Raw genomic sequence first — 27,524 nt, 5'->3', positions numbered from 1 at the left:
ATTAGATTTTAAAATTTGAGTTGAGCCCCATGATTTAATTTTTTTTTTTTTAAATATTCACAAATTGACCCATGTGTTTCAAAATTGCCAAAACATGTTCAGTCATGACTTTGCGTATCAAGTCATGTTCTTAACGTATTCAGGCTGTGTCCGTTTAAAATATAATAATCATTTAAAAAAGTGAAATCTTTTAGCTATGTTGAACATGTCTTCGACCATATCTCTTGCATGTATCCGATATCATCTTGTGTTCCTGCTTCTTAGGATCTCATAGTTCGTATAAACATGTGAATTAAAACAAAATAAAATTGTTATTTTGATAATATTCCAATCTTGTCACAAGGTTTTAGTAGTAGCTTGATTGACATCTTGACATCTTGCTTTAATGTTATAAAACTGAATTGAACTTTTTTTTCTATTTATATAAATTTCTTCTAATTTATTTATTTTATTTTTTTACGATTTTTATGAGATACTACCAAAAATGAAATTTTCACTAGCTTAGTACCAAATTATGAAAACGAACACTTTATTTTAGCTTTTGCTCGACGGTATATGTTGATCTCCACGGGGCTTGACTTGCAATTAAACAATTATGATGTGAATGGACCAAACTACTTCATACCTTCTTTAAAGTATATGACTTATTATTATTTTTATGTTACATCAAATTTAGTGAAGAATCTGATTTCATAAACATGTGAGACAGCATTTGGCTTGTGTGGTCCATAAATCAGTGTGAATAATTATCTTCGTAAATAAAAAAAGATATGTGAAGAGTCAATGGCCTCCAACGCATTATTGACTTTGTGTGGTCCATAAAATTATTCCAACATAAAAGATGAAAATAATATAGTAGGTGTATTGTCGTTTTTTATGTGCTAATGTGAATGTGAATGTCAATGTCAATCTCTTTCAGTAGCTAGATTGAGATCGTGCTTTAATGTTAGACTTGAAGAATCGTGTTGCAGATGCCATATTGGACTTTCCTCTTTAAGGTGTGTGTGCATATATATATATATATATTGAATATTAATTTTATTAAGACGGTATATTAACAGTTTTGAATATGCTTAATCTCTTTTTTGAGTCATTTTTATTAGAGTTCAAGATTGTTCGAATTCGATTTATGCGTACTCAGCTTGGATTTCGATTCAAACTCTTTACAAGTTCAGAAAACATTAGTTGTTAATATGGTTCCTATATTTAATGGTCATATTCTAATTTTTCATTTTTTATTATTTTTATTTGTTCTATTAGAATGAGAATTCAACATTTTATTTTCCCCAAAACCTTATTGAGTGTGACCAATATATCAAAAGTTACATTATTTTTCAAAATTTTCTTAATCATGTTTCAAAATTATTACAATATATTTTCAATTTTTTTTTTTTTTTTTTTTTTTTTTGGTAATTCCGATTCATGTTCAGGACAAAGAACAAAACTTACCCAAATATTATTATTATTATTATGTTACATAAAATTTAGTGAAGAATCTGATTTCATAAAAATGTGAGATAGCATGTGGCTTGTGTGGTCCATAAATTAGTGTGAATAATTATCTTCTTAATAAAAAATAAAAATAAAAAATTATGTGAAGGGTCAATGGCCTCCAATGCATAATTGGCGTTTGTGTGGTGCAAAAATTATTTCAACCTAAAAGATGAAATGAATCTAGTAGGTGCACTATTGCTTTTGATGTGCATCTACTCGATTTTTTTGTGATGTGCAAGAGAATATCTCATAAGTCATAATCATGCACAAGGGTTTTTAACTAAAAATGATAATTCGGAATTTTAATGGAGTAGTTGTATTCTTTTTCTCTTTTTTGGATGGATGGAATGTTACTTTTTTATAAATAAATAAATAACTTTCAAATTGAAGAATTCTTTTAGGTTTTTGACTTATAATTAAACCATTATGATGAGAATGGACCAAACTACTTCACACCTTATTTAGATTTCGTTTGGATAAATAGGAAATAAAAGAAAAGAAATGATAACATTAATTATGAAAGAAAAGAAAATAAATAAAAGAATAGCAAATTAGCAAGGACCATTATTCATGTTTGGATAAATTTGGAAAGAAAAAAAAAGAAATGATAGTATTCTTGTTTGAAAAAGGTAGATAAGAGCGAAGAAAAAAAAAGATAACAATCCAATTATTTTATGATACTCTTATTTTAAGATTGGACTTAGGTGTCGTAATATGTTTATTATTTTAATTGTTGAGGGTAGTTTTGAAATTATGAAAATATTATATATTCATATATGATTATTTCTCTCTGAATCTTCTCATTTTTTGAAGAATAGTATGTTCTTTCTTTTCTCTCCACTTAAAACAACCCAAGCACACGTTTATAAACCGGCCTTTAATAAAAGAAAGACAACATTTACACTTTATTATTTGACAAATACACTTTATTTTTAAACACGATGACATAATTTATAATTAAGAGAAATAAGAATTAGTGATATTTTTGTCATTTGCTTCCAATGTCGAGGTGAAATGAATATGGAGTGTGGTAGCTGCACAGTCGCTTTTGATGAGCAAGAGGTGCCCATGTGAATGTGAGAATGCATCTTGCTTTAGTGTGACAATAAGGGCCCCTTTTCTCTTGCAATCAAGATCGCACTTGAGAATTCGTCACAAAGCCAAAAAATAAAAAATTTATTGGCGTATTTAGGCCATGTCTTTGCAGTCGTGTTATTGGCATATTCAGGGCATGTCAATCTAAAAAAATATAATTATTTAAAAAAAGTGACGTATTTAGGCCATGTCTTTGCAGTCGTGTTATTGACGTATTCAGGCCATGTCCATCTCAAAAAATATAATTATTTAAAAAAAGTGAACTTTTTTAGCCGTGTCAAATACGTGTTTGGCCGCGTGGATCCGATACCGCCTTGTGTCCTTACTTCTTAGAATCTCACAATTTGTAAAGATGTGAATTTAAATAGAAAAAATTAAAACAAAAAAAGTTATTCCAACTTCTTTTATCATCTTTGCTCTCTCCACAAGGAGTAGATATTGAACACTTTCGAAAATGATAGGAGTATTTCCTGAGGTGTTTCTAGGAATAGTATAACTTGGTTGATGCTAGCCTTGTGGAGTCCTGTAGCACAAGTCATATTGGATTTTTCTTTTTAAAAACATATCTTTTAATCATGCAAATGGTATTTTGGAATTTAAATGTGAGAAATTAAATTATTTTGTTTTTTTACTTTTATTATTATTATTTTTCCTTCTCTTTCTGGATGGAATGTCTTTAGAGTTTCAGATTGAAGAATTCTCTTGGTCTTTTATGTATTTTCTAATATATATCACATTGCGGACTTGTCTCTTCACAAGTTGATAATTTTATTGAGATGGTATCTTAAGGATCTTAAATCCAACAAATAAAATATGATGGTAGTTTTCAAACATCCACCTCAATTTTGGATTAGATTCGTATGGAAGTAAAATATTTATTTAACTTCTGATTGAAAATCTAAAAATGTCATTTTATTTTCTTATTATTCAATGCTGGAAATTCAGAAATGTCATCATATTTTCTAGATATAAGGCTCAAAAGTTCTAAAAATGAAAGAATTATGAACAACTAATTATATGTATCAAATAAATAGACCAAATATTTTTTTTTTGGGTAAATTTCATCAACCATCGATGAGGTTTGACTTATAATTAAACAATTACGATGTGAATGGACCAAACTATTTCAGTCCTTCTTTAAAGTATATAACTTATTATTATAATTATTATTATTATTATGTTGCATCAAATTCAGACTTTAGTGAAGAATCTGATTTCATAAAAATGCGAGATTGCATTTGGCTTGTGTGGTCCATAAATTAGGGTGAATTACCTTCCTAATAAAAAAAATAAAAAAATAAAAAACATATGTGAAGAGTCAAAGGCTCCCAATGCATTATTAGCTTTAGATAAAATGAATATAGTAGGTGCACTGAGACTTTTGATGTGCCAAATGTAAATGTGAATTTCAAATCTTAGCTAAATTGGCATCTTGTTTTAATGTTAGACTTGTGGAGTCATGTTGCAAATACTCTATTGGACTTTTTTCCTTTAAAATTGTGTGTGTGTGTATATATATATATATATATATATATATATATATATTGAATATATACATGGGTTTGTATCTTCATAAGTTGGTCATTTTATTGAGATGTCGTTAAAAAAAATAATAATAATTTATTGAGATGGTATAGTGTGTATTTCATCTCTTTTTTGAATCATTTTCATCTGAGTTCAAAATTGTTTGAATTCTATTAATGCGTATTGTACTGATATTTTGACTCATATACTCTTTACAAATTTAAAAAATTAAACTTGAATTTCAATTTCAGACAATAGCTTGCCTCTTGAATTTTAAAAACATTTTTTAAAAATTTTTTATCATATTTTATATTTTTATATTTCATATATGTAACAAAGTTTTCAAATTTAATTTTTGAAGAAAAGGAAAAAAGCACTGTACGTACAAAGGATTCAGTGGACTTTATGCAATTCACTGTACTAAGGATCCGATGTAACAAAAGCAGAAAATTGAAGATTGAAGAGACTTTTCACTGCCACTTCTATGTTGGTCACACTATCAAGAAATTTACAAAATTTAATTTAAAGTTACAATCAAATCCCCATTTTATGACCACCAAACAATAAATTCACAGTCTTGCTCGCTAGTTGTCCGCCCTTTCATTCCGCGATACGGTCACCAAGCTCAGACCGTCGCCGTTATTCCTTGCTAGCCGGTAAATTACTCCGGCCTTGCTTCTTCCTTGTTCGTCGCCGGTGTGTTAACTCCTTGCTCTCTGAATTGTCGTGAGTTTGTAATTTATTAGGGACATCACTTCAATTTTATATTTTAATATTTTTTTAGTCCCTATTTTTTTTAAGTTAAAATGGAAATATGAAATAATTGTTCTTAAATAATAATAAGAATGCTGATTCCAACTTTAAAACTTTCAAATTGCACACCAAACCAGTCGCAAGTGATATACCCAATCACATGATGCATAAATTACTTTTAATAAAGTCATGGCCCTTGGCGTAAGCTTCTGTCTTCCCTCTAAGAAAATTCCCTGTGTGAAACCTGCTTTAACACAAACACTATATGTTGGGCCCATGGACTCCATTGTTGGCGTGTGGGCTCCATTAATTGTTCCATTTTTCTGTCCATATGTCGGATTGCACCCCAATTCAGTCAAAAAGCTACCCCCTCCAACATCATAGCATTTCACTGCTACTTCCTGGGTGCTTCTTGTAAGATGCCAGTAATCAATCTAAAGTAGCTTTAGTTGGTCCATTTTAGCTTTACTCTACTAGAAATCAAATTGAAGATTGAGTAGTCTCTTCAAAGTTACTCATTGTTTCCGTCTCTCTCTGTGTTTCTCACTCTCCATAACTTCCTTCTCTTCTACTCCTAAAAATAATTTTCTCTGCTGAAGAAAATAAACATGGCTGAAGCACTGGTGGGTGGAGCATTTCTTTCAGCTTCCCTTCAGGTGCTGTTTGATCGGATATGTTCTCGCGACTTCATAAACTTCTTTTCGCGACGAAAAGATGGTGAAAGACTCCAAAAGAGGCTGAAGATGACCTTGATGTCCCTTAAAGCAGTGCTCAATGACGCGGAGGAGAAGCAGATTAGCAACCAAGCAGTGAATGATTGGCTCGACGAGCTCAAAGACGCTATCTACCATGCTGATGACTTGCCGGATGATATCAATACCAAGGCCCTTGAAAGCAAGTTGGAGGCTGAGTCCCAATGCAACAGAAATTAGGTATGGAGCACCATCTCCACTTTTAGGTATTCATCTAATGAAGGGATAGAGTCGAGGATAGTGGAGATCATTGATACATTAGAATATTTTGTAAAACAAAAAGATATCCTTGGTTTGAAAGAGGATAAGGGAAGAAAACAGTTGCAGAGCCGTGAATCAACTAGTCTGGTAAATGAATCTGGTGTCTATGGTCGGGATAAGGACCAAGAGAAGATAATTGAATTAGTGTTGTGTCGTGATGCTTTCAGTGTGATACCCATTGTTGGAATGGGCGGGGTGCAGGGACGGAGCCAATGAAGGCCTAGAGGGGGGACGTGCCCCCGAGTTGGTCAGCAACCTATAATATATGTGGTGATTTTTTAAAAAATTTCATATGTAAGAAAAAATTTATATAGTGCCCCCCTCAAATTTGTAGTTCCTAAAATTATATTCTTATTTTTTCTTTAGTTTTTTCTTTTACTCTTCACATTCCTTAAATTTCCTAGTAGAAAAAGTCAAATTTTTCTTCCTCAATTGAAACTTTTTAACTATTTCCTATTAAAGTTCTTTCATTTTTCTTTCCTTTTATATTTTAATAATTTTTTTCTTCTTTGTCTTTTTGAATTTTATAGTTGTTATATATGTGTGTGTGTACTCCGTTTTTTTTTTTTTTTTTTTTTTTTTTTTTTTTTGCTTGGCAGTATGCCCCCCTCACTTGAAATCCTGGCTTCGTCACTGGTGGGGTGGGCAAGACAACCCTTGCTCAACTCGTATACAATGATGTCAGAGTGAATCAGAATTTTGATATGAAAGCATGGGTTTGTGTTTCTGATGAATTTGATGTTTCTATGATAACAAAGAAAATTGTTGAGGCTATATCCACAGCAACTACTGGCATGGAAGACCTAAATCAACTTCAAATCAAGTTGAAAAATTGCTTACGAGATAGGAAATTTTTAGTTGTTCTTGATGATGTATGGAATCACAGTTTCCTTAACTGGGACCTCTTAAGTAAGCCTTTTAGAGGTGGGGCGCGGGAAATTAAGATTATTGTGACAGACACGCACTAATGATGTGGCTAAAACTATGGGCATTGTTCCAAGTCATCAATTGAAGCATTTGTCACCTTAAGATTGTTGGTCCTTGTTTGCAAAGCATACATTTGAGAATGGAGATAATAGTAAGCATCCAAACCTAGAGATGATTGGAAAAGAAATTGTGAGAAAATGTAAAGTGATATTTGGGATTTGCAGAGTGATATTTGGGATTTGCAGAGTGACATTCTTCCAAGTTTAAGATTGAGTTATCATTATCTCCCTTCTCATTTAAAGCAATGCTTTGCATATTGTTCGATATTTAATAAAGATCACAAATTTGAAAAGGAAAAAATAGTTCAATTGTGAATAGCTGAAGACTTGGTGCAAGAACCCAAAGGCAATGCATCATTGGAAGATGAAGGTAACAACTACTTTCGTCAACTATTATCAAGATCCTTTTTTCAGTAGTTTAATGACACTAGTTCGAACTATTATCAAAATCATTGGAATTCCAATTTTGTAATGCATGACCGAATTCATGATTTAGCTCAACTTGTATCTAGAGAGTTTTGTTTTAGGTTAGAGGATCACAAGTCACGTGGTATCTCTAAAAAGGCCTGGCATTTCTCATATGTCACTAGCGAATACGATGCCTTTAAGAAATTTGAGGCTGTCAGTGAAGTCAAGTGCTTACGGACTTTCATATCATTTAGAGGTCACAAAAATCGGCTCATCTTAAGCATTAGGGTACTCAATGATACATTACCAAGCTTGAGATGCTTAAGGGTGTTATATTTGTCTCATTACTATATATTTGAATTGCCTGAATCGATTGGCAATTTGATACATTTACGCTATTTGGATCTCTCCTCGATACATATCAAAAGGTTACCTGATTCAGTAACAATGTTGTCCAATTTACAGACATTGTACTTGTCACACTGTCGAGTACTCTCTGAGTTGCCTGAAGATATGAAGAAACTAATTAACTTGCGTCATCTTTATATCAAAGGAACTCAGTTATCTAAAATGCCAACACAAATGAGCAGATTGAAAAGTATCTAACATTTAACAACTTTTGTAGTTGGCAAGGATATTGGATCAAAAATTACTGAGTTGAGAGAACTTTGTCATCTTCGTGGGGAACTGTCCATTCTAGGGTTGGAAAATGTAATCAATGGCGAGGATGCATTAGAGGCCAATATAAAAGGTAAGCGGCAACTTGAAAAGTTAGTGTTGAAATGGGATGGCAATGCTAATGATTCACAAAAGGAAAGAGAAATACTTGACAATTTACGACCTCAAGCATGGTTAAAGGATCTCAGCATTATAAACTACATGGGAACAAGATTTCCAGATTGGTTGGGCGATCATTCTTTTTGTGGTATAGTGTCCCTAAGACTTGAAGGGTGTGCATATTGTTTTTCCTTGCCGCCACTTGGGCAGCTACCCTCTCTGAAACACCTCATCATAGGAAGGATGAGTGGACTAGTGTAGGTGGGTTGGGAGTTCTATGTGGATGTTTCTTCTTAGACCAAACCATTTTTGTTAACCTAAAATTGGCTTTATGGAGCCGATCTCAAATCGATGTAAGCCGGGCGTGCCAGAACCACTTGTGTGGTTCAATTGTAAATAGTCAATGTTAGTCCCTTTGAGAAAGTTAACTATCAGACGATGCGAGGAAAAAAAGAACAATAAAATTCCTCTTTTGGGTTCAAAAATGCCTTAGTTAAAAGGACTTTCCATAAATAATTTATAGTAACGTAACAAGAGAATAGAAAGGGGAAGAAAATAGATATAGCAAGAAGAGAAAGAAAAGAATGAGAATAGAGGGAGAGAGAGATCGAGAGATTAAGATAGATAGATAGAGATGAAAAGAAATAGCAAGGATGCTATTCTTAGAAAAGGCTTGAGAAAGCAAACAAATAATAATAAAGATTCTGAGGGTGCTGGACCTCTAGTACAGCGTACACTTTTGTTTGTTTATAGAAAACGTTGTAAACAAATTCCTACCAATAAGTATTCTAATTACAATAAAACTCTAACTCACTACTAAATTTAAATTCAAATCAACTAATCCTATCGAGAAACATCCTTTTACAACCAACCCAATGCTTCTTATCTCCTTGTTACTTCAATTATCTAAACCAACCATATCTGTTGCATTTTCAAAATACTCGATTAACAGCGCCCTTGTGTGTAGCTTCTATCTGGTACAAAATCTGCCATATCCATTGCACCTTCTCCTACAGTCCATTTGAATCCAAATCGTGATCCAACTGCACATCTTTAGCCCAACATCTCAACAGCCCAAGCATTTACTACATCACTATCAATCAAGCCCAATTATAATCCATGTGAAGCCCAACCTTCTTCTAATTATAACATTATTCATCGAGCCCAATTGGAGTTCAAACCCAATTACCAAAATGGGTGTCAACAATGCCCTCCAATTTTGGTAACCGTTTTAACTCTTCGGCTTCCAAAATTCAAATACACCCATTGCATCGTAACTTTGTATATATCTTATAATCCTATCAGTTTTATCTTGATTCACTTCCCAAAACATATTGATTATAGCAACCCATCTTATCACTTATTAATTATTGTCGTAATCCCAACCTTTCAACCACACATGACTTTCCATAACCCACCTCCATCTGCAGACTCTCCTTTCCATCACACCACTTTCTTCTCCAAATTCTCTCCGTCTAAAATCTCTTCTACAACATGACTTCAAAGCAAGTGAAACAAAATGATCTGAACTTGGAAAACCCTTTTCCAGAAGTGACATCGCATACACAACTAACAAAATCAATGATCAAAACCCTAGATCAAAGCGAACTAGATTCCAATACGTTGATCAACATCTCTGAAAACGCTAAGGGACTTGGCCCAGCGTTTCCGAATCGATTTCCCCCTTCCTTATCTCCAATTTATCCACAAGCCGAGCTGAGCCGTACCTTCTTTATTCCAAAACTCCCTATCTTACAGCGGAAGGGGACCGACTAACTCTCTCCGTCAGAAATTGGCACCCACCAATGTCCCAGTGGAACGATTGGGTAGATCGTGTATCAGCAGCAAAAGGAGAGCAGTGGAAAATGATGGGTATCTTTGACCTCATTCAGCTCAGTAAGATTCCCTTTTCCTTTGACCGACCATTATTTTTTGCCTCTTTACACTTTTGGTCCCCCACAACCAATTCATTTCACTTGCACTTTGGCATGATGGCCCCTACATTGAGGGACGTTTGTTTTCTAACGGGTTTAAAGCCTGGAGGAGATGAAATTAACTATCTCCTCCAGGATGAGGAAACCTCTTTTTACTTTCCAGGACAAAAAGGAGCTAAACCCTATGTGCAATCACATGAACCATTCTTGAAAGAAATGTTAGGAGAAGAAGGGACTGACATAGATGAACAAGAACATATAGGATTTTTACTATTATGGTTGTGTAGATATTTGTTGTGTGCTCCTGCTATCCAGATTACCAAGGACCTTACCCAATTGGCTATCACACTATCCAAAGGGAGACCCATGGCCTTAGCTCCATTCCTGTTAGCGTCCTTCTATAGAGGCTTATCTGACCTTATTACTTCCAACTTTGCAAGATCTGGAGGCCCATTCTGGTTATACCAGTTCTGGCTGCATGCATATTTCCCTGAGTTATCCTCCCCCATTCGGCCTACTCTAAACGATCCTTTGCTGTCATTTGGGTATGCTAGAGTCAAACCCAAAGACCACTCCTTTAATGACTGTTTTAAGTTTTTCTATCATCAGTGCAAGATCAGGACTCAATCCCAATTCCTTTCTTTTTTCAAATGTCAACTAGTTCCATCCTGGTTATTTCCACCTACTACCGATTTTTCAACTGAACAGATTGACCTCTACACCAATTCATGGGGCCATTTCTTGATTGCAAGAGATATATCTTGCAACACCGTTGCTCCCCATCTACCCAAGAGCCGAACTGGGTTTGAATTTTACAACCCAGCCTAGTTAGCCCAGCAATTTAGACTAACCCAAATGATTCCAGTACCTCCCTATTTTTCTTATAACAAGAACTATCACCGGCGAGTGAAGCTTTCAAACAGTGAACAAGTTCAAGATGTGTTTAATCGATTCACTTAACTCTTTCAAGGATTTCAGTATAAACCTTTCCTTGAAAAACCACGTACTGACCCAAACTTTGAGAATTGGTAGGCATCTTATATCACTTTTACCAAGACGGTGGATTCCAGTCAACTTGTGTGCAATCTTTTCGGCTCCTACAAGTTCATTTCCTTTAATTTTCAAAGTTTGGATTCCATTGAACCCATTGCCCTTTCTACTGCTCCTGAAACCAGAGAATACAACAAATGTGGCACCAACTCGTCCTCCTCCTACAACCCCTGCAGATAGGACCAAATCTCGCTCTCGGCAAAGTAAGTTTCACATCTTCTTCCTTTCCATATAAACTTCTGTTTTGTTTATACACTTACTAATCATAAATTCAGGCACACATTCCAATGTACCAGACAAATCCATACCCACCAAGTCTGAGGAGACCCATGTTGATTTCTATGTCCCTTTCCAAAGTATACCTCCATCTTCAGCTACTAAGGTAATACCCACAACTGAACCACATATTTACTTTAATGCATACTGTTTTTCTTACTAATCATTCATTTTCAGGAAACAACAAGAAAAAAGACTGTAGGAAGGAAACCTACTCAAAAGGCAAAAGCCAAAAGAAACTTTCAATTAATCGATGATGATGAGGTCATATCCAAGAAAAATAAACCTGTTGCTGAATCTCCCAATGTACTTCCCTTCTTTGCCTGATTTTACATATTACCTTTTTTTCTATAATAAATCGGCACTATTTTCAAAAAAACTCAACTCTTTTCAGACCAACAACCAATTCAAGAAATTTCTACAGACCATGTTGATGAAGAAGAAAAAATTGAGTTATTAGTAGGGCAAAAGCAAAAGTCCCTATTGTCTTCTCCACATTTGGCTGCGACTTCAATTAATGAACAAATTAGAGTTTCTGATGAAGTAAGTTAAGACCTTTATCACCTGTTCTTGTAGACTTGTAACAACTGTAATTAACCCAACATATCTCAGGTACAAAAAGAATCGGCTATTCCAACCATTCCTGTTAGTATCAACCCGAGTTCTCCTTTTGCAGCCCTTGATTCGCTATTCGATTCTGTGTTCGACTCACCAGATCCTGAGTCTCTTGAAATCCCACCTGAAAAAACTTCTGAAACTCTCTTAGAAGTAATTAAAGCTGAACTGATACTACTCCACATGTTCCAACAAGATTTGTCCTATGTCCCCTCCTTCAAAGAAAACCTTACCGAGACCTTGTCTTTTCTGAGTAGCTACCTTAGCTTCTCCCTGGAGGACCAGACCTTCTTCAAAAACTTCCAACTCCAAGTCCTTTCTATGATTACTGCTTATGTTGAGTCTACTCAAGCTCTCAACCATTGTGCAGCTCAAACCCAAGAGAAAGAACTGCTTTCTCAATCTTTGAAGAATGGAAAAGAATTGCATTTGTCTTAGAAGAAAAAAGCTGCTAAACTGGATACAAGGGAGAAAAAGCTTCAGGCATAACTAGCTCAGCTTTAACAAGACAAATCCCAACTCAGCAACAAAGTGGCAAAACTAAAGAAAGAAGCAGAAGTTGTTGCCCCCAAGTTCAAAGCACTCCAGGCTCAAATGCTAAAGTTAGAGCAGTCCAAGAAGCAGGCAGAATCGAAGCTCGATCAAACCAGAGTATTATGGGCAAGTTTCAAAGCCCAATTTGAAGAATTTCATCAGAACTTTAAACAACCTTGAACTTTTATTATCTCATGACAACTATTATGGATCTGTAATGTGGTTTTCGAACAGTTTGCATCTTTTGGGAAGTAATGTGGTTTTCTTTGAACAATCTTGCTTTCACAATACATTGATGCTACTACTTATTTATCGCAGGAGCAAATTTTATCTTTACACAACTTGCATAAAATACAATCCACACTATCTTGACTTACTGGAATTTTCTTTTCTTCCATGAGCTCAAAAATAATTGGCTTATATTTTTTAAGGTATCTTCCATTTATTGGCCTATCATGGATTTCACCATTTAGATCTTTTAACCTATAAGCGCCTCCATGCAATACTTGATTAACCAAATAGGGACCCTTCCAAGTAGGTGACCACTTGCCATAATCTCTATCCACCTTCCCAGGTGGAAGAATTGTTTGCCAAACCATATCACTATCTGCAAATAACTTGAACTTCACTCTTTTGTTGTAAGCCCTCATTACTTTTGCTTTATGAACCATAAGGTGATCTAAAGCAAGTTTTTGGACTTCATCTAAATCTTCTAACTCGGCCAGCATAGCTTCGTTGTAATCGGCAGGTATAACATTGTGTTGTAAAGCTACTTTTTCCGATTTTACATTTAACTCAATCGGCAACACAGCGTCGTGGCCAAATGTAAGCCGATAAGGAATTGTTCCTGTACTTGTTCACTTCGAATTTCTATAAGCCCACAAAGCTTCTGAAAGGGCTTTATGCCAACGCCTCGGCTTGTCTTTTATCATCTTCTCAATAATTTCAATCACAACTTTATTTGAAGCTTCTGCTTGGCCATTCCCTTGAGCATAATAGGGTGTTGAGGTAACCATTTTCACTTGCATATCAATGCCGAGTTGTAATACTTTATTTGCTCGAAACACAGGTCCATTATCGGCAACGATTGTTTCTGGTAAACCAAATCGGTGAAAGATATGTCGCTCTAGAAATTGTATCACAGTGTTATGAGTTACTGAGACATATTCCTCGGCTTCAACCCACATAGTAAAATAATCGATAGCTAAAATAATCCAATGATGACCTTTTGATGAAGGCGGATTAATCTTGTTGATTAGATCCATGGCCCAACCTCTGAAAGGCCATGGTTTAACCAATAATTATAATTCTATTGCTGGAACCCACTGTATTGGGCCATGCTTTTGACAGTCTATACAACCTTTTGCATAAGTCATACAATCTTTTCTCATTCCAGGCCAATAATATCCATATCGGCGTATCAACCATCTCATCTTTATGCCGGCTTGGTAAGCTCCACATATCCCTTCATGTACCTTGGCCATAATCTTCAAACCCTCAAACTTACTAATGCACTGAAATAACAAACCATCATCAGCCGATCTTTTATAAAGATCTCCATCCATAAGCACATAGTCAACTATACTTTTCTTTATTCTTCGGTCAGTTTCTTGAGTTGGATGTTGCAAGAACAAGATGTAAGGGATTCGCCAATCATCATCATCCAACTCAGCAACATCAGTGGCAAAGACTTCTTCCATAACTTGATTTCTTATTTCAGCCGATGGAAGAGATCGGCGTGTAATCCTCATTATCTTTTCCTTCATACCACTCGAAACCCTAACTCCTGAAGCAATCTGTGCTAAATCATTAGCTATTTTATTCATGGCCTTTGGTCTATATTCCAAAGTCACATTATGAAATTGGTTAACCAATTGGGTTACCAATGAATGGAATGGTCTTAATTGCCAATTCAAGCATCTAAAGTCTTCTGAGATTTGATTAATCACTAAACTCGAATCTCCCACAATGTGGACGTCTTTGACTGCCATTTCTAGCAGAATTTCCAAGCCCATAATCAATGCTTCATACTCGGCTTGATTATTTGAGCACCTGAAATCCAAAAAGAAAGAAAACGAAATTTGATTCCCTGTTGGGGATATTAGCACAATGCCAGCTCCTGACCCTTCACTGGTACTCGACCCATCAAACATTAAAGTCCAAGGGGTCATGAATATAGCTACCGAGTCAAGCTCATCAAACACTTGTGATTCAATTTCAGGTGATGGATGATCGGCAAGAAAGTCTGCCAATGCTCTTCCCTTAATTGCCTTTTGTGGAACATATGCAAACTTGAATTCCATTAGTGCCAAAGCCCATTTGCCAATCCGGCCTGTGATTAATGGCCTTGATAGCATATACTTTATAAGATCGGTTTGACAAACAATATAAACCAAAACAGGCAACATATAGACTCTTAATTTCATTGCTACAAAATACAAAGCCAAACATAATTTCTCAATTGGTGTATATCTACACTCGACTAGAGTTAAAACTCGGCTAAGATAATATATTGCTTGCTCACTTCCTACTTCATTTTCTTGTGCTAACATAGCTCTAATGGATTCTTCAGTAGTCGATAAATATAACTTCATCGGCCATTTCTTCCTTGGTGGCATCATGACAGGAGGAGTCGACAAGTATTTCTTAATCTGGTCAAATGCCCTTTGATATGTGTCATCCCATTTGAATTCTTCCATCGGCTTCAACTTGAGTAGCGGGCAAAACACATATAATTCCCCTTGACAATAAATCTCCTAAGATAGTTTACTTGCCCAAGTAACTTCTGTAACTGTTTCTTGCTTCTCGGCGCACTTGTATCAATAATTGCCTTATCTTTGTTTCTATCGACCTTTATACCCCTTTGATGAACCAGGAAACCCAAAAAGTTTCCTACCGATACTTCAAAGGCACACTTTATTGGATTCATTTTTAGCTTATGAGCCCTCATCCTCTCAAATGATGTTTTGAGATGAGCCAAGTGTTCCTTTTTTGTTGCTGATTTCACTACTACATCATCAATATACACCTCCATATACTTGCCAAGCATATCATGAAAAATATAATTCATGGCTCGCTAACATGTGGCACCAACATTCTTCAACCCAAAAGGCATTACCACCCATTCAAAAGTTCCAATCGATCCAGGACACCTAAAAGCTGTCTTTGGAATATCCTCTTCAGTTATATAAATCTGATTATAACTTGAGTGTCCATCCATAAAAGACATAATTTGGTGCTTTGCAGCCGCATGAATCAGCTGATCGGCTATTGGCATTGGATACTCATCTTTTGGAGTTGCCAAGTTTATGTTTCGGAAATCAACACATATACGAAATTTTCCATTCTTCTTGATAACAGGAACTACATTTAATGTAATACCCCTAATTTAAAATGATAGGTTTGGAATTTATTTTATTGTTTACATTATATTTTTATTTATTTAACTATGAATTGATTTGTTTTAATTGAAAATTTGTTTATATTTCAATGTGAGTTTATTTTGTTTTATGTGTATGTCTTATTTTAATTTAATTGTTTATTGCTGTGGTTTAATTGCATTTAGTTATTTAATAGATTTAATTGTAGTTTTCCTTTAAGTGGGTTGAATTAGTTATTTTAATTAGGATTAAATGCTTTAATTGATTTAATTTAACTATTTAGGTGATTTAATCTAATTTAATATAATGGTTAATTATTTGAATTTAAGTGTTAATTATTTTCATTTAATTGTTGTTTTAATTAGGGTTGTGTTTTAAAAAAAAAAAAGTCATGTTATAGCCGTCGTAGGAATCTAAGTAAGTTGGATGGGCCGGTTAGGATTACAGTTGGGTCTTGCATTAAGCTAGGGTTTAGTAAAATCCTATAAATATATGTGAGATGTTTGGTTAGGGTTTTAGGAAAAAATAACAAAACCAAGTATACGTCTGTGGAGGCAGAGGAGGAACAGAGGAACTTTTGCAGTAGGAATCGCCGGAAAGCTTAGAAGAAGACGTAGAGATTTTTAAACAAAGGTCTCAAAGGCAAGTTCTGTCTTAACTCTCTCCCTTAGGCTTCGTGTTCTTTGCATACTTAAATAGTTTCAGGTTGAGTTACATGTTTAAAACAAAAAGAAAATATATGTTTTCATGTTTAGAAATTGGAAGCGTATCAGTATGTGTTTATACTTGTTAAACTGAGTACACTTGAAACTTTCTTGTAAATTTCTTTGTTTAAATCCATGCTAGTAGTATACTAAGGACATAAATAAGGGTGGAAATTTACTGGAAGTAAGGCAAAAATTCTGGAAACCAAAATACAGATGTGCCGAAGGTGTAAACGAAGCTAGAATGCGAGAACAGAGAGACAAGGAGGGAGAGAGCCTGCTCTCCCTTGGAGGGAGCCGGCTCTCCTTGTAAAGGAGGCGGCTCCAAGGAATTAGGAGCCGGCTCCAAGGCCAATGGAGGCGGCTCCATGGTTTTTGGAGCCTGCTCCATTTTGGTTTTTCCCAGTTTTTACATTCTATTGATTTTTCTTTTGATTTTCAGTGAGACAGAGGCTTGGTTATGAAGTTTCTAAGTTTTTCCTAAGAGATTTCAATACTTTAATGAATGGTTTAACAGTGGACTGGTGTGTGGATAAAGATTTAAGGGTGGTGAGTCTGCTCCATGGGTGTTCTCTTTGGTGTTTTATTTTCTGTTTTGCTTTTTCTTCAATTGCAGTGATAAGGCTTCATGAGGGGTTGATTTCCTATGTTTTAAATGGAAATTAAATACTGTGAGAAATGGTTTAGAGTAAATTTAAATTGCCAAGAACAGAATATTATAAAGCTGCACTCAGAGCATCTAATGGTAAAATTGTATGGAATCAGTTTAGGTGTTCTGCAGAGAGGTATGGTTTTGGTTAATTAAATTTCTTAATGTTATTAGAAGTTTCTGTGAGAGCTTATTTCACTGTTAATGGAATGTGTCTGTGCAAGTATAAAGACATATACATGTTTTAAGTCTATGTTGTGCTAAGATTTTATTGTAAAATTGAGTGCATAAACTTGTTGGACAGAAAACTACAAGTATGATAAATTACTTATAGTTATTTTTGCATGTCATGGAATTGAGTTAAACAATATCTATTTATGCTCTGTTGGTTATATGGAAACTGGAAATGGAGTTATAATACAGTTACAGTCCGGTGTGATCAGGTTATGGTTTCTGTGTTGATTTAATTAAAGCATGTCCGTTAAACTACTTTATCCTGCTTAGTTTAGAATTCTTGGGATTGACATTCATATGGTTAGTATGTTTATCAACTGGTTTAATTAAAGTATGTTTGATAATTACTTTACTATACCTAGTAGGGACTTGTTGATATTATTATTTAATTGTCAATACCTTATCAACTGTTGGATGGATGGAATTGTATGCACCGGTATGGGACAGTGTCATACTAGGTTTGGATTAGCTCAAATTGCTAAGTCCTACCTATTTTGGAATAAGGGCACGAGTTATTAAATACAATCCTCCTTATATATATAAGTCGGTACGGTTGAATCTGCCGAATGACTTATTGGATTCCTTGGGGATGGTTAGGAACGGAGTTTAGATATATTTTTATGATACCGTGTCATGAGCTTGAGTTTCAGTGTCTACGGTTAGGGTGCGTATATGCAATTGGATATGTAGCTGACTGTGAGGTTGAGGTATACCCTGTTTAGGCCTAGGTACTCATACCCACTCAGGTACGATTTGTGTGATGCCTTCTATTCAGGTTGAAACCCTCTTCATAGTCTAGCGAAGGCCCAGTAGTGTGGATATATATTTATGTACGGACTATTAGCTATTGTTGAACTATTTAGTATGTACATGCGTATCGGGTCTCTGCTTGGATTGCAGTAGGATAGAACTTGTTCGTGGGCCTGACTCACTCCTATTTTACAGGTATACGTCAGTTCTAGGCTTGAGCTTGTTCATGTGGAGCAGAGACGGTCACTCACTCTTCTGACGATGTAGGATGTCCTTCCATATTTTAGTATTTGGTTTTATGTCAGTTGTTTACGTTTCAGTTGAGATTTTTATTTAGGGGCCCACTAGATGGATTCCCGAGTTGTAATTCATGGAAGTTTTGGAAGTTGGATTTTATTAAGTTTTATCAGGCTATCGAGGATTTTATATTAGTATTCTGTTCAGCTTTTAATAGTTATTCTTATTTCATTTTTTCATCTGTGTTCATTTTAAAATACTTTAATTGTTTGATTTCTCTCGGGTTTGGGTATGAGCTTGATCAACCCATGTCTCGGATCCGAGGGGTATCACATTTAATAACCATTCAACATACCTTGTAGTTCGAATGAAGCCAGCATCCAACAATCATTCGATTTCTACTTTGACTTTGTCTACCACCTCTTGAGACATTCGACGAGGTGGCTGTTTATATGACTTATAACCATCTTTAATAGGCAGCCGATGTTCTACCAGATCTCTGGATAAACCTAGCATTTCCTCATAATTCCAAGCAAAACAGTCACTGTATTGTTTCAACATACCGATAACCTCGGCTTGTAATTCTGGTTCTAACAATGCACTGATATAAGTTGGTCTAGGCTCTGCGTCAGTGCCTAAATTCACCTCCTTTAAAGGATCCTGAGTTTCTGCTTTAAGATTATCAAGCTTAGTTGGTGCCAATTCCAAGTCTTCCAACTGAATTACATCCAATTTTTCATTATTGAACCGATCGATCTCAGTAAGATTAACCGATGGTCCTGGCTCTATTATTGCTCCTTTTTCTAGCCGTTTCTCGGCTATGTATACTTGTAGCCTAATGCAAGCGGCCCTAAAGGCCTGCTGCCGAGTAACTTCCCTTTCAAGTTTCGCTTCTATCAACAACTTCTTCAATTATAGCAAGCGGAGGGAGTTCTACCTTCGACCTATAATTCTCCTGCTGCAACTCGCCGATTTCACGATCGGCAAGACTTCTTCTCATGGTTTCCGAGGTTGGTCTTCCATCGGCTCCTGTTCCCACAAATCGAATAGGAACACACTCTTCATCATACAAAACTGCATCTGCAGAGTATACTTTTGCCACAAATGGCTTGTCATAGGCATTTATTATCTTTACCTTATCTCCATCCCAAAAAATCAGCATCTGGTGTAATGATGATGGGATGCACATATTTGGATAAATCTAGTCACGGCCTAGTAACAAATTATACGAAGCCGTGGATTCAATAATAAAGAATGCCGCAAAAGATGTTCTACTTCCAACTTCTACTTCTAAAGGAAGGATCCCTTTAGTGCTAGTAGAACCTCCATTGAAACCGCAAATTGCTACATTGGTAGGACTAACATCTTCTATACTCTTGCCAAGTTTCTTCAATGTGTTTGCTGGAATAACATTCAAAACCGAGCCATTGTCTACCAAGACTTGATTAATAGATTGACCTTCTACCCATACCTTAACATACAAAGGCCTGAGTTGTTGAGTCATTGCTAACAAAGGTTTTTCAAAAACCACTTTCTCTGCCGTTTCTGAAGAAAGAATTGATAAATTCTGAATCGGCTGAGTTTCCTTCTCATTCTTCTCAGTATATGCATTTGATGCCGATGGAGCCTGGAACATTGCTGGTAATACAAATGCCATGTTACATGACATCTCATCTGGGAAACTGCCAAACTGAATTCTGAAATCATTGCTGCGTCTGGGCCACGTCGGCTGATGCTCCTCATCCGGTTCATCTTTTTCTGGAATACCGATTTCTTCGGCTTGAACTACTTTGCTTCCTCCCTCAGCCTTCCTTTTTTCTTCAGCCCTCTTTTGTTCCCTACGTTTCTGAGAGTCTGATATTGTTGAGCTTTAGGGAATTTTGGCTGATTAACTTGAGTCCATCTATCTTCAATTGAGTCTGTCCTTGGTTTCACAATTCGTACTCTATATGAATCGGCTCCTTTCTGTACCCAAATTTTTTACTGAACTGACGACTGTCTCTTAAAACTGGGATGTTGGGGATTAAATCGGCTAGATTTATCTACTTGTCGAGTTGGTCTTCCCGCTTTCAAATGGCTGTTGCTAGTACCACCTTGCCGAGGCTCTTCCCCAGGCTTAATTGGGAATGTAAGCCTCTCAAGAATTCCTTTCTTCTTTGGTTGAACTTCCATAGACTCTTTCTCTTTAAGCTTCTGCCTTCCCTTGTAATTTAGGCAACAACCTTGGTCTATCAGGGCCAATTGTGACTCCCTCAACTGTTTCTGTAACTCTGCCATCTTTTCAGGCGTCGCAGTTGATGAAAGGAATTCACCAGATGCCTTTTCAACCTCCTACCGATCTTCTCGCTTGGCTAAGCTTATCACATTAGTATACGCGATCGTGGGGAATGGGTTGGTATCTACTTTCATGGTCTCTGAAGTTTTCTCTAGGAACTTCAAAGTACCTTCATCGATAGCCTTCTGCAATACACTTCGTAGAACAGTACAATCATTAGTAGCATGGTTCCAAGAATTATGATACTTACAATACTCTTTTCCTTTCAAGTCATTTGCTGATGGAATCCTATGCCCTTTAGGTAAAGATATCATCTTATCGGCCATCAAGTGATCAAATATTTGATCTGTTTTCGACAAGTCGAATGAATAATTCTTCCCGGTATCGGCAGGCCCTTTCCTTGTTGTCGATGTTGATGTTAATGATGCATTGCCCCCGTGATCGGTTTAGATTTAACCAACGCCTCACAAACGTATAGCTTTTTGATATTGACTTCTGCAACATCAACCTCTAATTCATCTCCAACGTCTGCTTAGAATACCTCATAATTAGGATCCTTGTACCAAGTACCCTTAGAAGAATTCTTCCTTTCTTTCTCTTCTTTTAGTATTTCCTCATATTGAGAGGCCATGTCTGCTAAGTCAAAAAGATCTTGAAACTCAACCCCATCAAACCTCTTGCGATGTTCAATGTCTAGACTATTCAATGCCAACTTAATGTATTCTGGTCTGGGCAAACTCACTAACCTTTCTGAATCTGGCAACAAAAGTCTCAACCGATTCACTCGGCAACTGAGACAACCGAGATATGTCTACCAGCGTAGCTTCTGTCTCTGTTCGGTAGAATTGGGTATGGAACTCCTCTTCCATCTCATCCCAAGTCTGAATATAATTAGCCGGTAAATTGTTGTACCATTCAAATGCCGCTCCGGCTAAAGAACTAAAAAATAACCTCATCCTTAACCAAGGGCTAGGACCTGCTTCGCCACATTGTGCAGTGAACCTTGCAATATGCTACACCGTAGAGAAATTCTCTTCGCTATGGTATATAGAAAAATCAGGATACCGATAATTTCTAGGCAGCTCATGAGCATCGACATGGTCAGGATATGGCTTTCTGTATACTGGCCGAGCACGTCTGCGACCCTGTGCTACTTTGGCCTGTATTAAAGCCAAAATCTGAGCCCTATCAATCCCTACATTTCTTCATGGAAGGTCATTTAAGTGTCGCGGAATGAATGGATTAACCCATTCCCTTTGATAATCGGCATTTACTTGCCCCCAGCAGCTGCTGGAGGTATCAATGGATTAACCCTACCTTGGTTTAGATTACCGACCCCTTGCTGATCTCTCACTGGCAGAATCGGCTGCACATTAGGACGCTGCACATGCTGATCATTCATCGGTGGAATAGGCTGCACATTGGGACGTTGCACGTGCTGATCATTCATCGATGGCTGGTACACCGACACTGTATTCACTGTTGGCGGAACTGATAAGATTGGTGGATTTCCCATCGGCATGCCAAGTGTATGATTCGGTACACTGCTGATTGTAATACCAAGTCCTGCACTTAGCGGTACGGTGTTTGTTCGTGGTCCTTGGGATATATGTACCAATGGCGCCGCCATACGCTGAATAATGGACTCATTGACATGAGATGCTTCGGCTTGATCATGTCGGCTTTGATTAGCTGATATATTGGTTTCAAGTTTTTGATTCATCTTCTCCAACTGAGCGTACATCATTTGGTTTAACTCCCCCATCATCGATCTCATCTCATGAATTTGAGAAACCAAAAGCTGATTTGATTCTCCCATTTGAGATCTCACCTCACCGATCTGTGCTTGCTGGGCATCGAATTTTTGCATAATCGATTCCAGTATCCGACCCAAAGGAAAATCGAATGGAATAGAAGAGTCGGTATCATCGCCTACGCCGATCTGTTGATTTTCTTCGTCAGTATTATCACCTGTAGCCATGCCTTTCGAATTTCTTAGCTTTGGAGGCATCTTTACTATAATTTGCTCACCTTATGGGGTCCCACCGGGCGTGCCAAGAATGTTGACCCTAAAATCGGCTTTATGGAGCCGATCTCAAATCGATGTAAGTCGGGCGTGCCAGAACCACTTGTGTAGTTCGATTGTAAATAGTCAACGTTAGTTCCTTTGAGAAAGTTGATTATCAGACGATGCAAGGAAAAAAAGAACAATAAAATTCCTCTTTTGGGTTCAAAAATGCCTTAGTTAAAAGGACTTTCCGTAAACAATTTATAGTAACGTAACAAGAGAATAGAAAGGGGAAGAAAATAGATATAGCAAGAAGAGAAAGAGAAAGAATGAGAATAGAGGAAGAGAGATCGAGAGATTAAGATAGATAGATAGAGATGAAGAAGAAATAGCAAGGATGCTATTCTTAGAAAGGGCTTGAGAAAGCAAACAAATAATAATAAAGATTCTGAGGGTGCTGGAACTCTAGTACAGCGTACCCTTTTGTTTATTTATAGAAAACGTTGTAAACAAATTCTTACCAATAAATATTCTAATTACAACAAAACTCTAACTCACTACTAAATTTAAATTCAAATCAACTAATCCTATCGAGAAACATCCTTTTACAACCAACCCAATGCTTCCTATCTCCTTGTTGCTTCAGTTATCAAAACCAACCCTATCTGTTGCATTTTCAAAATACTCGATTAACAGCGCCCTTGTGTGTAGCTTCAATCTGGTACAAAATCTGCCATATCCATTGCACCTTCTCCTGCAGACCATTTGAATCCAAATCATGACCCAACTGCACATCTTTAGCCCAACATCTCAACAGCCCAAGCCTTTGCTACATCACTGTCCATCAAGCCCAATTATAATCAGTGTGAAGCCCAACCGTCTTCTAACTATAACATTATTCATCGAGCTCAATTGGAGTTCAAACCCAATTACCAAAATGGGTGTCAACAAATTCAATCTCTGGAGAAACTAAGCTTTTATGGAATGCCAGAGTAGGAGAAATGGCATGTATTAGGGGTTGGAGAGTTCTCTCGCCTTTCAAAGCTTTCCATACTGAATTGTCCCAAGCTGATCGGGGAATTACCCAGCCAACTCCCATCTTTAAGGGAACTCGATACTGCTGGATGTCAAAGGCTTGATTCCAATCAAGCTGGGTTGCTGGCTTCCCTTAGAAATCAGACCTGGCATTACTGGAAACTTCGGACGGCTTGCTCCCCCAAGGAGTAATTGCATTCAGGTACTTATTCTACTACACTATGTGCAAAATAAACCAAACTGTTAGATTTCGTGTAAAGAATGAAAGAAAAATGCATATTTTTACTGTCTTACTTGATTTTTTTTTTTCCCTTGCTTTCTCTGCGTAATCAACATACGTCATAGGAGACGGCTTCGACCTATTCGACTAAAGCTTGATTCTTGATCAGGTGTGTGCCACATTTTAAAGATTAAATTTTGATGTCAATTCTCAAAGAATATGATGCGGACTATGAAGCATGGATATTTCTGTAAGGGAAACATAGATCATTTTGAATACCTATACTCCACTTTTACTTGTGAATACATGTTTAATACTTTATAAATATATACATAATTTAAAAATAATGTTTTAATATATATTTTGGACACATATATTATACTTCTTAGATACTCCAACAATATTTACTATACTTTTCAGATACTCCGACCATGTATCTATACTCCTCAAATCACTACTTTCTAAATGTGTACATGATTTAAAGATAATGTTTTAATATATATTTTGGACACATATACCATACTTCTTAGATACTCCTTTAAATACTCTGACCGTATATCTATACTTCTCAAATACTTTGAAAATATGTCTATCATGTGTTGAATATTATAATGTAATTTGTCTAAGTATAAAGTCATAATATAATTATTTGGAAAACTTTAAAAGCTATCTTTGGCAGCATGAAATTAAAGTTTTAGAATTGGAATTGAAAAAAATTTTGGTCCAATTTTTCTAATTCCATGCCGTCAAACATAACCAAAGGGATTCAAATACTTGGAGTTTCTCAAGAGAAATTACGAGAGTATACCATGTCCAGCTTAATCAATAGTTTATGTTCATTCAATATGATTCTTAGATTGTTTGTCACAATTTTTTAATAAAGAAATGATAGGAAGAAAATTATATATATATAATTATAAATTATTATTACGCTATGATCGAATAGGTGTTTCCAAACGTAACATTATAGTATTTTAAATTTATATATAGGCCATATATGTTTAAATTATTTATGTAACTACAATAATACAATAAATATGCATATAAAATGGTTTTTTCTAATCCATCTTTTCCTTTCTTTTTTATTTTTTTTGCATTCATATATATTTTTTTTCACATCATATTAATTGTTGCCTAAGGAAAGAAAGAGATACTGGTCTCAGGCAAGTCCTGTTCTCACTAGTTGATCGAACTCATAAATGTATCCTTAATTTGAGCAATTCCATAATATAAACAGCCATTTTGGCATTTCTGAGAACTGTTTCATTGTCCAAGTGAATATAATAGCAGGATGGCGTACTTAGGGCCCGTTTGGCATGCAATGTGTTTTAGGGCTTATGATTTTGGTCAATATAAAAATAATCATTTTATTGTAAGAGTGTTTTGGGAAGAAATCGGAATCATATTTGGTAACAAAAAATTGTTTTAGAAAATTCGAAAAGTTGTTTTAGTTCTCTACTACAGTACCAAAACACATAATATCAATAATTTAGTGACATGAGTGTGGGCAAAAAAATTTAATATATTATGAACTATTTTAAACCAATATCAACAATCCCAAACATTATATAGGTCCAAATTTAAAAACCAATATTAAAAAAATAATATCATAATATATTCCAAACATGCCCTTATTGTTCCTGTAGATGCAAATTTTTGCTCCAATCTGGGGCTACACCTTACCCTGATAAAAAACAATCAAGAAAAGACTCTTCCGGAAGTAATGTCTCTTTCCCCAATGGTTTAACCGATCCTTCTTTTATAGAGGGATTTTGGAAGTAGTAGTGTCCTCCTAGCTAGAAAACTAGTCCCTAGACTTTTTGGTCACGTTTGAGAGTCATCGGGAAGTGTAGTCATTGCTAGCCTTTTCACTTGTAATTTATGGAACCTCTTGGATTTACATGCCATTCGAACTTAGACTTAAAGTCCCATATCAATTTATTTAACACAATTCTCCATATGTCTGTAAAACTTGGTATTTTCGGCTAATGCTATGGTTGTAGATAATAACGATATACCGAGGTAAGAATTCATTTCGTTTCGGGTCTTAAAAGTCAAGCAATTCGCTTAATTTTTCACTAACTGTAGTGTATATATGCATGCTGGTCACATGAACCTAGGCATGACTTGAAATTTGACCCATATAATATTAATGAGGTAGGCAAATTGACTAGCATACGTTCAAAACACATGCAGACTTCTATGTGAATCATTTTTGGTGAAATATAAAATTATGCCAAAGCAACTGCAATATGGTAACAGACATCTATGGGGTGATTTGAGTTTAATTCTGATTATTAATTGTTTTAATGTTAATTTGGAATTATAATTTTCAAATTCTTGACTTACCAAACCTATTGATGCGAATGCATGCTGGTGTTGGAAAAATTGTGCTGAATCACAAAATCATGGAACTTTTTTTTTATATTTGATGGACTGTTCAGTAATTTTTCATTTGCTTATTGAGTATTGTGAAACTATATATCAAGTTGTGTAGATGTACTGTAAATGATGTCCACTCCTTTGGCATGGGAAGCATTGGAAGTTGGACTGTTTTGGATTGGCTGAATTGACTTTGTATTTCTTAATTTGGTTTCCTCTTAGAAATTTATTTATTTATTTTTGCGTGACTTTGGGCATCCTTGTTTATTTTCTTAAAACAGTTCTCTAGAATTCAGTAAAGAAAAATATAACAGGTTATTTGAAAACAAACATTTTTATAGGCGAGTTTTTATAAAAATGCAACCAAATAAATTTTTATACAATTTTCTGATTATTTTTTTCTTTTTCTTTTCTGGATGGAACAGTTTTATGTATTTTCTAATATATATATTAATCACATTATGGGTTTGTATCTTTACAAGTTGCGAAATTTTATTGAGATGGTATATTTTGACATATAAATTGATATATTAATTTTACAATTGATAGTACTCATACAAACCAAAACTCCTTGATTTAGAATGAACAGAAAAGCATTGAAGAAGTGATTTACCTAAATCATTCAAGGTTTGAAAAAATGGGACTTGTTTGGATTATTGAAGAAGAAGGACCTTCTAAAGCTCCTATGATTAGGGTAATTTTTCTCTTCCTCTAAACCTAATTATGGGCTTTGTGTTTATATTATTGGCTTTTTATCTTTCTGTTTTTGACATTCACCAAATTTTACCTTTCTTCATGAAGGTATTGGCTTTGATTTATATTTAATCATAACATGTATCTCACGGGCATAAATTTGAATCACTAACAGGATATGATCACTAAAAAAAAAAAATTAGTGTTTTAATTTGTTCTCCAGAATAAGCTTTTACTGTTTTAAATTATTGTCTGAGCATTAAACCCTAATTACGCTAGGTCCAGGGTACATGAATCACTAACAGGAGATAGATCATTTTTTAGCCTCTTTTATTTTTAATTGGGTAAAATACCAAAATGGCCACAATAAGATTTTCAAACTAACAAGAAAGTTCTTTTATGAACCAAAAGAAAAAACAAAGTTTTGAAACAAAAACCTATACTCATTATTTCTCCATCAAATTTGGTCAAGTGGTATCTCATTTCCTTTCAAAACAA

General features: G+C 35.5%; 2 protein-coding genes across 2 annotated transcripts; both read right to left on the bottom strand.

Annotated features, from left to right (window-relative positions):
- Positions 1-12,465: 12,465 nt before the first annotated feature.
- LOC132301238 (uncharacterized) lies at positions 12,466-13,646 on the bottom strand. Its single transcript, XM_059798509.1, has 3 exons — positions 13,370-13,646; positions 12,837-13,306; positions 12,466-12,522 (listed from the first exon to the last, which is right to left on the bottom strand). The coding sequence occupies exons 1-3, from the start codon at positions 13,644-13,646 to the stop codon at positions 12,466-12,468; spliced, it is 804 nt and encodes a 267-aa protein (XP_059654492.1).
- A 114-nt stretch (positions 13,647-13,760) lies between these two features.
- On the bottom strand, positions 13,761-15,158 carry LOC132301237 (uncharacterized). The gene has a single exon (XM_059798508.1). The coding sequence runs from the start codon at positions 15,156-15,158 to the stop codon at positions 13,761-13,763; it is 1,398 nt and encodes a 465-aa protein (XP_059654491.1).
- Positions 15,159-27,524: the final 12,366 nt, after the last annotated feature.

This window comes from Cornus florida, unplaced genomic scaffold (genome assembly GCF_030987335.1).
Source record: "Cornus florida cultivar Cherokee Brave unplaced genomic scaffold, ASM3098733v1 CherokeeBrave_3.0.0_Hap2_Chr03, whole genome shotgun sequence".
Classification (NCBI taxonomy): Eukaryota; Viridiplantae; Streptophyta; class Magnoliopsida; order Cornales; family Cornaceae; genus Cornus; species Cornus florida.
This window is presented reverse-complemented; position numbering and strand designations above follow the sequence as displayed.

Excerpts from the sequence above, each read along its gene's own strand:
- LOC132301237 (XM_059798508.1), bottom strand. The coding sequence starts at position 15,158 with ATGGAAGAATTCAAATGGGATGACACATATCAAAGGGCATTTGACCAG.
- LOC132301238 (XM_059798509.1), bottom strand. The coding sequence starts at position 13,646 with ATGTGGGTTGAAGCCGAGGAATATGTCTCAGTAACTCATAACACTGTG. Across the intron at positions 13,307-13,369 it reads GATAAAAGACAAGCCGAGGC|GAACAATTCCTTATCGGCTT; the intron begins GTTGGCATAAAG and ends GAACAAGTACAG. Across the intron at positions 12,523-12,836 it reads TGGAAGAAAAGAAAATTCCA|CATTTGAGCCTGGAGTGCTT; the intron begins GTAAGTCAAGAT and ends CTCTAACTTTAG.